This window comes from Phaethon lepturus, unplaced genomic scaffold (genome assembly GCF_000687285.1).
Source record: "Phaethon lepturus isolate BGI_N335 unplaced genomic scaffold, ASM68728v1 Scaffold38528, whole genome shotgun sequence".
Taxonomy (NCBI): Eukaryota; Metazoa; Chordata; class Aves; order Phaethontiformes; family Phaethontidae; genus Phaethon; species Phaethon lepturus.
In genome coordinates, this window is record NW_010557535.1 from 1 (window position 1) to 11,567 (window position 11,567).

At 36.8% G+C, this 11,567-nt stretch overlaps 1 protein-coding gene across 1 annotated transcript; it reads left to right on the top strand.

The window, feature by feature from the left end:
* Positions 1 to 235: 235 nt before the first annotated feature.
* DEPDC1 (DEP domain containing 1) lies at positions 236 to 11,310 on the top strand (the record flags this gene model as incomplete). The annotated part of the gene is made up of 12 exons (XM_010292789.1): positions 236 to 335; positions 443 to 489; positions 823 to 1,088; positions 1,773 to 1,923; positions 3,147 to 3,265; positions 3,688 to 3,818; positions 4,156 to 4,203; positions 7,452 to 7,592; positions 8,065 to 8,931; positions 9,555 to 9,727; positions 10,669 to 10,845; positions 11,125 to 11,310. Coding segments are annotated over exons 1-12 (2,406 nt in total), but the record flags the coding sequence as incomplete, so codon positions are not given.
* Between the last annotated feature and the right edge of the window lie 257 nt (positions 11,311 to 11,567).

Below are 11,567 nucleotides of genomic sequence, written 5' to 3' on the forward strand. Positions count from 1 at the left end.
AGGGAGGAGGGAGGGAAGCCTGTTGCCGCGGCCTCTCGTCAGCCCGGGCCTCTGCCTCACGGGTAAGGCACAAATTGGTGTTAACCCTTCTGGGCCCCCGCGGTCGGGTACGTTTCTGCGGGGCCCGGCGCGGCGTGTGGCCGTTGGGCGCTCGAGGTGACCGCGCTCGCCGCTGAGTGCGACGCGTGGAAACCTGGGTGCTGTGGGACAGGAGGTGGTGGCTCTCTGCCCCTCCATGACCACTGTCACGCAACGTCAGGCCCCCGGCGACCCTCCTCGGGGAGGGCCTGCCGCGGTGGCAGTGCCTCGCTCCCTGAAAACTGGGCCACAGCTTAGTAAGAGGAGCCTGCTAATTATAGCGTCTCATCTAATTTTGTGCGAGTAAATAGGAAAGGAAGAAAATACTTTAAAATTTAAAGCTGGTGTTTATGCACTCTGACAGCTGGATTCATCTCGCGTCGGAGAGCTGCTCCAAATTTAAAGGTTGTGGTTTGACAGCGCCTCAGGAAACCGAGTTAATGTAAATGCTGGGCATGTGCAGACTCAATAAAACTTGTTATGTTTGTGAAACTCTAACCTTACTTTCAGTTATAGAAAAATGAGATTAAAACCTAAATGAAATGTTATGCATTTTTTAAGCTGACCTTTAATGTTTCTATATTAAAACTACTGCATCGTTTAGTATAACTATCACTATTTGTCAGTATTAATGTTGTGATTTCATTTATATGCTTATTAATATAGTGTTGATTTAATCGATACTTGCAATTACCAACTTCAGGCTTTAATCTTATGTTCTTTGCTGTTCTGTTTCCCATGCAGTGGAATGAAATTACAAAATATTTCCGAGCAGGCATGCCATTAAGGAAACACAGGCAACATTTCAAAAAACATGGAAGCTGTTTTACTGCATCAGAAGCTGTAGACTGGCTCCATGAAGTATTAAGAAGTAATAGTAACTTTGGTCCTGAAGTTACTAGACAGCAGACTATTCAGTTATTAAGAAAGTTCCTCAAGAATCATGTAATTGAAGATATAAAAGGGAGATGGGGATCTGAAAATTTAGAAGACAATGGTGCACTGTACAGGTACTGAAATGAAGACCAGTTAATAGAGCTCTTCAGGTTAAGAATTTTATTTAAAAATCTTAATGCTCAGATTCTCAAAAATATCTTGCTTTGGGTTGAGCAATTGGGCCAAAAATTAATTAGTAGCACCGTTTTACTCCATTCACCATTTTATTTTACTCTGACTTGCAGTATAGACCATACATCCTGTATGCTGAGGGCTGTTTCCATGCTTTAGTCTAGCAAAGTTTTTCACTGGCATACATGCTACACTCAAGTGCTTTGGAGGGGAGCCAAAGAGAATTTATTGTAGTGGCTCCATGCTGTGCTACCAGTCCTGTGTTTACTTCTCTTGTACATTTTACAGAAAGTCTAAGTGGGAGACAGAGCCTACCCTAACTTCTAAAGTTAAAGGTATTAATGGCCCTCACTGTCAAATTCTGGTCTTAGTGCTTCATAAATAACCTGAGTATCTTCAGCTTGACTTTAGAATCAAGAAAAGTAGCCCAAAGCTAATTTATAATATGATAATATTAAACGTTCTAAAGAAAAAAATTCAGCATTTTTCTTCTTAATTTCCTGAATCTCTTCAGAACCTAATGGAATCACACTGGTATGGAATTGTAGGGTATGGTTTTGGTTAAGTGAATTCTTATATTTCTGATCTGTTCTAAATATATTTAACATCTCTCCTGTATGTTACAGATTTCCTTCAGCATCTCCAGTTAAACCTCTGCCAAGCTCATGTCCACCAAAAGAGAACTTGGAAAACTTCTCTAGAGACAAAGAAAGACTTTTTAAATTGCCTCATTTATCCAGAAGAGCTTTTAAAAAACATGAGTTACTACAGTCTCTGGTAATTACTTATGGTTCTTACGTATACAGTTGCCATGTATTTTCTTCATTCTTTAAAAAAAAAAACCAAAAACCAAACTAGAAGCAATCATCTTTTAGTGACACTGTTCTGTTGTGTCATCTTCCCATCTAGCTTAAAGAAATAAATTGATAGGTTCTTCTAGACAGTGAAATAGAACATTTATATAGGCATAATAGAAAGATACAGCTACATTATACAATGAAGTGTCTGTGATGTTTGCTGTTTCACTTTTTCAATGTACAAAAAGAGATTTTATTAAATAACTGGTAAGTATTCAAACAAAATAAAAACATGTAAAATCATAGCTATAACTGTAACATGGCATTTTTGAAATGCTGGCAGCAAGTGAAAGGGATTATGCATTTGACCGAAGAAATTAAGTACACTCTTAAAACAGTATGAAGCTGTTTCTTCTACATGTATTGGCAATAGTTTGTTGGGAAGAAAAATGTGAGTGTAGTGTGTCATTAATGAAGCCATGTTACTTGATCAGAAAGTAAATTCATGTCACACACACACACATGCCGCCCATTGCTGTAGAGAGCTAATTTTGTATCAATATGATCTGAGATTACACAGAGTTTTGTTTATATATGTGTAAGCAACTGAGCATCTTAGGCCATCAGTATGGGAGATGTTTTGTTTTCTTTTGGCTTGTTTGGTTTGTTTTGTCTCTTTCAGTGCTGAATGATCCTTGCTATAGTATTTTAAAGGGAGGGCTGGAAGGTGGATTTCCAGAAGTGATCTGGACAGTATGTCCTTGTTGAAACAATATATTTTTTGTTTAGGTCAAAAGTCACAAATTATTTAACTGTTCTGCTTATGTTTTGAAAAAGATCAAATGCAAGTGTTTGGTCCTTTATTGTTTTGAGATTTGTGTGTATGTGTGCATACTTTCTGAATTTAGATTGCAATTCTAAAGGAGAATACTTCAAATCCAAATGGATTAGTAAGTGATGTGTTTCTACCTTTTAAACTGCTGACTTCTCAGTTGATCAGGTCTTTTTTCATAGTGTCCTCTTTTGCTTTTTAGTTGGGTATGCTTATGTTTTCAGTGTTGAGACTGTTAAGTTTACTCCCTGGGCCATGTTTTGGAATTTAATGTTCTGCAGAATGCCCTATACTTCTGAGAACAATTTATTACTTAATTTCAAATGATCTTAAGAGGCTTGTTTATCTTACAGTATAAACTCTTTTTTCAGGAAAATTTAGAAAAAGTAAAACCTGATAGAACAGAAGAAAACAAGGAAGGCACACTGCCTAGGAAGGAAATAAGCCAGGAATATGTGCAAGAAACTTGGAGAAATATCATTCTAATACAGTAAGTAATACATTAATAAAAGCGCCTTCTCATATATGTGCTTTGTGTATGTAATGGCCCAATCGAGCTTTTGGCTTGCAAATTGTTTCAAAATTTTTAAAATCATGTTTTAAGTTGAATATTTTTACAAGCTATTGTTTACATATACTTTCTAATGTATTTATTAACATTGGATTATTGCATTTAAGAAATTTATTGTTGCTGATGTTGAAGTATGTGTTAAGTACCATAGATACTCTTTCTTACTGTTTTTTTGGTGTTTGTCCCAGGAAAAAGCGTGTTCTCAATATGTCCTTCTGGAAGTGAGAATTTATTAAACTAGCTTATCAAGTAACTGTTGTTTGAATAGATATGGAAAGAATTTGTTTTCATTCATCATTAGCAAACCTTTTAGACAACATCTGCTCTCTTACTCCCCACAGTTTGCAAACCATTTTAGGACTACCATCTTTGGAAGAAGTTTTGCAGCCAACACAGGTAGTTCCTGAGTATGTCATATACAACATGACTAACACAAGCAAACATGGTGTTGTTATTTTGCAGAACAAATCAGGTAAGGTGATTCCCCCCCTGCACCAGTTTTGCTTAAAGTTTCTGTATGGTGTAATTACAACAAACAATAATTAATAACTAAAGTAATATGTTTCATAGTCTGCCTTTGACACTTTTTTCCCTAAACTATGGTGCAGTTCAGTGTATTTGTCTAGAAAGTTTTGTAGGTATATTGCATTCAGTTTTAAGTTACATGTGTAGCAGTATTTAAAATTAATTTAAGTCTTGATCTTTCATATTTGAGGTATTATTTAATACACATGTGCTATTATTTGTATTAGTTATTAAGTCTTTGGGCTTCTGCTTAAATAATGTTTTTTTCTGTTTGTTTATTTTAGAAGACCTCCCTCACTGGGTGTTGTCAGCTATGAAATGCCTCGCATACTGTAAGTCACTGAATAGCTTTTAAATTCCAGAAATCTCTTTTTGACAGTTGAAAGTGACATATACTTGCCTTTTAAGATCAATTGTGATGTTTCATTTTGGAAATTCAAAAAACCTAAGTGCCTTGATATGGTAGGAAGTAATGACAGCAATCCATATCAAATTGTTGCACAGAAACATAACCTAAAAGAGTTAACCCATGTTAAAGATGTTGTATTTCAGGTAATCAAGATATCAATCCTTTAGCAGTCTAGCTAGTTATCCTGCTTTCAGGCTGTATCGTCTGATTCTGTGTCTGAATTTCTTGGTGATGTGAACAGACTAAATTAGTGGAAGAGGGGCTTCAGTGTTCCATAATCCATGAAATGTACAGGAGAATTAATTAAACTCTGTAAGCTTTCAGCAAAGCATGCTGTCCAAGGCCATGAAAAAGCTAAGGACTGATTTTTATAAAAATAATGCCTATTAACAAAGAGTTGGGTTGCGAGAAAACCCAGTAGTTGGGCAAAACCTGTGTATGGTTTCCTCTAATGCAGTTTTTCAGGAGTAAAGGGACCTTCCTCTTCCAGTTACTGGCTTTGAGCTGGACTAAAATAGTCCCTACATTTCATGTTAAACTGGAGGGGCCAATTCACAGAAAACCAGTTTTTTCTTTGTCTTAGAAGAAATCAAACAAAATTTTGCAAGGGCTTGAGATAAAAGCATGCTCCTATATTCAACTTTATAGTCTGCTAAATTTGTCATGAGAACAGAAGGAAGAGTTGTGCTCATTTGTTCCTGGATCCTAGACTTGGAGTATAGCTCCACTGCTACCTCCTTGTCTGCTTCCCCACCTCTTTCTCCAAACGGTCATTAGAAAAAGTTTATGCTTAATAGCCTGTAAGTCACCCTTTATAGCTCCGGTTCAGCTGTGGAAAATGAAGGCCTTTGTCATACAAATCACTGCCTAGTAGATGAGATGAATGTATAACGTTGGACATTTTAGCTGTTAACTGTGTTTTGCGACAACTGAACTTCCATTGTCTGCACTCATCCGCTGTTTTGGTATTAATGTATGAAATATCAAACAGCAAAACTGAAAGTACTGGTTACAACTTCCAGAAAATGTAGTCCTTCTGTTTTGGGTTTTTTGTGTGTATTTGCTTAAATGTAAAATTTAGAAAGGCATGATGTTAATCTTCAGAAAAGAAGAATCATTTACCTAAGGCATCGGTGTTACATGTACTTGAGTAGCTGCCTTGGAACTACTGGGAAAGTATTTACTGAGGAATAATAAAATTAACACAGGTTTTCACACTTGGAAGGGGGGAAAAAAGTACTTTCACATTGAACCTAATGAAGTTCAGTTTCTAATGGCTCAGTCTGTTGTGGATTCTCTTGCTAATGAAGGAGTGGTTTTGTTCTTCAGCATGTACTGTAGCAGATCTGTGTGGTACAAATAGTCTGTCTTCTTTTCGGTAGCAGTGATTTTTATGAAACTTCACAGAACCTGTCTTTGAGGCTCCCGTTGTCAAATGTGTTTGAAATTGTGTTACAAACACATATAGATTCCCATTATGTAAGCTTTGCATCTTTATGAAGCAGGCTTTGAAAAGATTCTGGAGAGTCTGAGGACAATTAGACTGGCTTTTTTTTTTCTCCCCAAAACTGCCTCTTTAAATGGCTAAGAGGGCATGCTAGAGTTAGATGAGTGCCCCTCAAATGAAATTGTGGATAATGAGCTCTTTTTATGCGTGCTTGCCCTGCTGTTTAACTCTTGCCCCTATTCCTGGCAATCTCCGTCATTAGCTCTCCTCAAAGCTATACTAGCTATAGTGTGGTTGGATGGCCTGTGTTTATACATCTGGATATAGCTCTAGCTGCTCAGTGGAACTGTGATAAGGGTCCATGCCGGGTGGCTTCATAAGTTCAGTTTGCAGCATACACTCTTGTGAAAATTACCCTTTTTTTTGCTTCAACATGACTCTTTTTCTTCAACTGCCTTCCCAAATACGTAGAGCCTCTTACATGAAGAGCACTATTAGGAAAAGCAGGACAGGGAAGAGCTGGGTGAGTGGATTTCGATCAAAGTAGAAAATACAGCTGAGCACTACTGGTCTTTGAGCATTTCAATACCTTAATTTCCACATCAGTCCTGTATTTAGAACTGATAGATTTTTGTATTCATGAGATGGAAACTGCAAGCAAGCTCTCTGTTTTTTTTAATTCTCAGTTTCTAATTTGAGCGAATTAGTTAAAGTGGAGATTTTTAGCTCTGCATCTGCTAGCTGTACTGTAACCACACGATTAAGGCAGTAGCTACTTTGCAGAGTGAAAATACTTATGCTGGCAGGGGGAATACTGCTCTGCTCTGTTTTTAGTATAGTGTGTGGTAATGTGATATGATTATAAAGTTTGAGCATCGCAAAAGTTCGATTTTCCCTGGTTCTATGTGTAATTAAAACTGCTATCGCCTAATTCATTAGAATCAGCTTTGTAAGGCAGCTTATTTAATTTTCAGGAGTTAGTGGAATATGATCATGTTCGGGTTAAAAGATCTACACAATGTCAAATTTTATTTGTACCAAGACCCCTTTCATTCATACTTTTTCCTGCCTGTAGCAATATGGTCAAGGTTTATTAGCCAGATCTCTTGGACTATTGGATTATTTATCTGTCCACTTCTGAAGAAATGATCCACTATGGGAGTAGTGGTGAACAAAGCTTTCTCTTGGTGCACCATTTGGATAGGGGAGTTGAAAAGAGGAGGCGCCCACAAAGGGAAGAGATGCTGACCAGCTCGGTTTGGCCTCTGCATAAAGCAGTGTGTATACATTGGCTGGCTTCTCGGCACGTTCTTCAAAGTTGGTCATAGCATGAGCTGCTTGATCTGGAACCTAGAGCTCCCTGTGGGAGAACTGGGATAACGGTAGTTTGGAAATGAAGGAAAATGATGGATGTTTGTGATTATTTTGCTGAGGAACCTATAAAGCACATAAATGAGTTTTTGTGTTTTTTTTTTTTCTTGGGGTGGAACAGCTTGTTGAAGCTGAGCACAACTCTTCAGTGGCTATATAGAATATTTTATACTATTTTTGCATACAAGTGGTACAGTGCTGAACTAAACAAAATATTTGTATATTGCTGACATTCTGTTCTTGTGAAATAGTCATTCCTACAAGAACAAACTTGTGCTGATTTTTTTTTTTTTTTAAATAATGGAATTGAGAGTAAATACTTTTGTGAATTTTCTTTCTTTACCTTTTTTAAGGGCCTAGAAATAATGACATGAGCCAACCAACTTACAGTGGGTTTGAACGGGATGTATTCAGAACGGTTGCTGATTACTTTATCAATCTCCCTGAACCATTGCTTACATTTGAATACTATGAACTTTTTGTTAATATTTTAGGTACGTATGAATTTAGAAATAATCCGTTCAAGCTATAAGGAACAAATCTGTAATTCAAAGCAGACCTTGATCCCCTGATCTGTATGGCAGCTTGAATCTGAGGAAGATCATCAATCCTATTGTTCTATATTACAATATTAATTGAAATGCAGTTCTGTTTCATAATATCCTATATAAATTGCTGTCTGAGCTAACATTCTAAATATGCAATAACCATAATTTAAAAATATGTGCTTGTTTCTGTCCTTCACTATTGCAGTGTGTTAACTTTCTTTATTCTTGCATGTTGGTTGCAGTTACCTTTTAGATTTCTTTTGGATCGAGCTAAATTTTTCTTAGGTTTTACTAACAGAGTCAACTATAAATTAGTATCTTATATTTGTTGTCTTCTCTGTTCAGTTAGCAACTTTCTTTCTGGACTTGTTCATTTTCATACCACTTGCATCTTAACTTATATTTCATTTTCTGATAGTTATGTGTGGCTACATCACAATTCCAGATATATACAGTGGAAAACATTCTGTCCGAGATGAGAAATGTGACCCACAGTCTTCCAAAATTCTTCACTTGAACTCTTTCAAGTCAACTGAGTGTCTTCTTCTAAGCCTACTTTGCAAAGAACCTGACAAAAAAGAGTATGAAGCGTCCAGGAAGCTGTCTTCAGAAGAGCTAACTATTGAAAAACAATGTGCAAAGAAATTGCAGCAATATAAACTGACATATAAACAAGGTGGTGCTCATAATCTAATAGGAGGAAGTTGTCAAAATCTTTCAGGTTTCAGGAACGAACAAGAGCCAGCTCAAACATTTAGGGCAAGATGTTACTCTTTGGAAAGAATCGGAGGTACTATTTCAAGCGTATGTAATAAAGGAGAATCCAATTCCTTCAAGCAAAATGATGTGAACAGCATCCTGGGCACAAGAAATGGAAAACAACCATATGAGCATAAAGCTAATTCTGTGTTGGAGCTTGATTTTGATAACACGTGTCAAAAAGAAACCTATGGTATCAAGAGAGTCTCTGCCTCAACTCTTCAGGATAAAGAGTTGTTTAATGAAAATCACAAGTCGAAGCAAATATGTAGGTCTCCGATTTTGCTTGGCAAGAGGAGCTCCAAAAGTTGCACTAGCATTAATATACCAGTTGCTGAAATCACAGTAAAGCCAAGGCCTCAACTTTGTGGGCAAGGAAAACCAAATACCTCTGGTGCGTCTACTTCAATGGACATGAGGACTGAGGTTTCTGATATCACCGTCAATAAAAGACTCTGCAAAAGTACCCTAGAACTCTCAGAATACTCTTTCACTCACTCTTCCTATATGTTGACTGGCACGCAAAGTAAGATGGCTTTCTAAAGCATGTTGTATTGGCTTATTGTGTTGACTAACTAATCTCTGCTTCCTTAATCTTTGGCACTGTTGCTACGTTTTTTGATATGCGTATAACGTGATCTCTGGGTTTTTAAAAAAATGCCAATTGCTAACTTACACTGTTTAAAGGTAGCCCTTTGTTAGCCCTGCAAACAAATAACAGCATGTAGTATCTTTGGAGTCTTAAGCTTGATACCTCAGTAACTCACCTTTCTGTTCAGGTAAGTGATAAGTAATTCTGACCTAGACACTGTCTAAAAGTGAGGCAGGGGATTTGCACAGTCCTGCCTGTTGGAGGATATGTCCTTTTCTGGTCTTAGAAACACATTCCCAGAAGAATGTCCAGAAAATAACATTATTGTCATTTCTTAATTGTATTACGGTCTTAAGTGTACCAGCAGTTTATCATAATGAAGCAAGTTGAAGATGACCATGCAGAAAGGTCACATAACATTATCTACTGTTACAACTGATTTCTATGAAACATAGATTATCATAATTAAAAAAAAAGAAACTTCTTGTACTGAGATAAAAATCTCCTGAAAGGTGCTTCAAATCTTAATGACAGCTGTCCTTACGATTAATTTGTAGATCTCCTTCAGCCTCATTTAGAAAGAATTGCTGTCGAAGCACTACAGATATGTTGTTTGTTGCTTCCACCACCAAATCGTAGAAAGATTCAGCTCCTAATGCGTATGATTTCTCGGATCAGTGAAAATGTTGACATGCCGCGACTGCATGACGAGATGGGCACACGTTCTTTGGTAAGAGAATCACGAGGGCAGTGTACCTATTGTTTTAAGAAAGTTGCTGAAGTAATGCTGGGAATACTAGCAGTATTAAGTACTTGAGGTTCTTGTCTCATTGGAATTGAATAGTGATTAATGGGCAGGTGTTTCATCTCCAGAATATTTACAAAAATCTGACTTGAAGCAAGCACTTTCTTGTCTCCATCCTAATATATTTCAAATATTGGTGTTGCTTTTGTTCATTAAAAGAATGCAAATGATTGTTTAGTCTGATTTCTCACCCAACTGACATTTAACTTAAAAGCTGTTGGCAAAGTGTCTATAGAAAACATTTCTTGGGATAAACATTTGTGTATGTCAAGTTATGACAACAACAGTTCCAAAAAAGTTATTTTTCTGCCTAGGGAGTTGAAAAACTAGCTTCAAGATCAGAATTTAAGCTTTCATGGGAACAACAAAAGATCAAACAAGATTAGATAAAACAACAAAGTACATGCACATGCTAATTTAAAATAAGCTTACTAAAAGCTGGAAATATGGAAGCTGTAAAAATATGTTTTAAAGCTATTTAAAACTGGATCTTGGTGTGCATTAGATCTTTGTTAGGTTGGCTCTGCACTTTTTTTTATCATCTCGTTTGTATCAAGACAACTAATTGAAGATGTACGCTTTTCTACAGGGGAAGACTTTTTCTTATTATTACCTCTTTAAAATATGTGTTTCTTAATTGAAAGTACTGTTCAATTAAAAAAAGTACAAGTCTAATGTTATAAGAAGTTACTTTATTTCAGATGTGGAAAAAATTATAATTGGTTTCCTCCTCTCTTGACCGATGGTGCAGGCAAGAGAGATTGCAATGAAAGTTGCTATTGGAGAATTCATTGTGCCACTGTGTAAACTGGAAAGAAGACAGATCCCTCAGCTGCATGTACTAATGATCTGCTAAACACTTCTAGATGATACAGACTTTTTCTCGATGCGTGCTATGCTGTGCAGAAGAAGTAGATCTTGATGAGCTACTTTCTACACGATTAGTTTCATTTCTAATGGACCATCAGCAAGAAATATTTAAAGTACCAACTTACCTGCAGGTTGCAGTGCGAGATCACATAGAATACTTGAAGATGGCTCAGGTTGGTGGCATGATAGAAGTTTAAGTTCATTTGCTAATTGCAGAGTATTTGTTACTTCTAAAGGTGGGATGGTAAAACTGCAAATAAACCCACTATATTTTGAATGCAAACTTCTATTAAACTGTTGGTGCAATCATAGATATTAGCTACGTTATAACATAGTGCAACTTGTGATGTCACTGTCAATTAGTATGCTTGGATGTTTGTTAGGTAGCTCTTACTGAAATAGTATGTAATCATTTGAGTATATGTAGACCTCTTCTTCAACTTTTGTTTCAGTGCAAATATCCAAAGGAAGACATTTGTGCCATCTTGCCAACATATTCATACTGCAAACAGATAACTCCTCAGGAGTTTGAAGAGCAAAAGGTTTCTACCTCTCAAGCTGCAGTGGCAGAGCTCTTGGAGAACATTATCAAAGATAAAAGCTTGTCTGTGAAAGACAAAAAGAAAAAGTTAAAACAGGTAATAAACTTGGTGGATATTTCATCTACTTCTGAAAGCGCCTTTGGGAGGGAAGGAGAGAGGAACACGTGTTTTATGGAAGAGAACTGTTTAACGTGTTTTGATTGTATGCTCCGATTGGGATTTTAAAGACAGTGTCGAATACAGCATTTGATACTGTCTGGCAGCAGTGGTGTTCGAACAATTATTTAAAACCGGTATAAAATAAGGTACTGCTCTCCGTTACGTTCATGGGTTCATGAAAGGCAGGTCCTGCT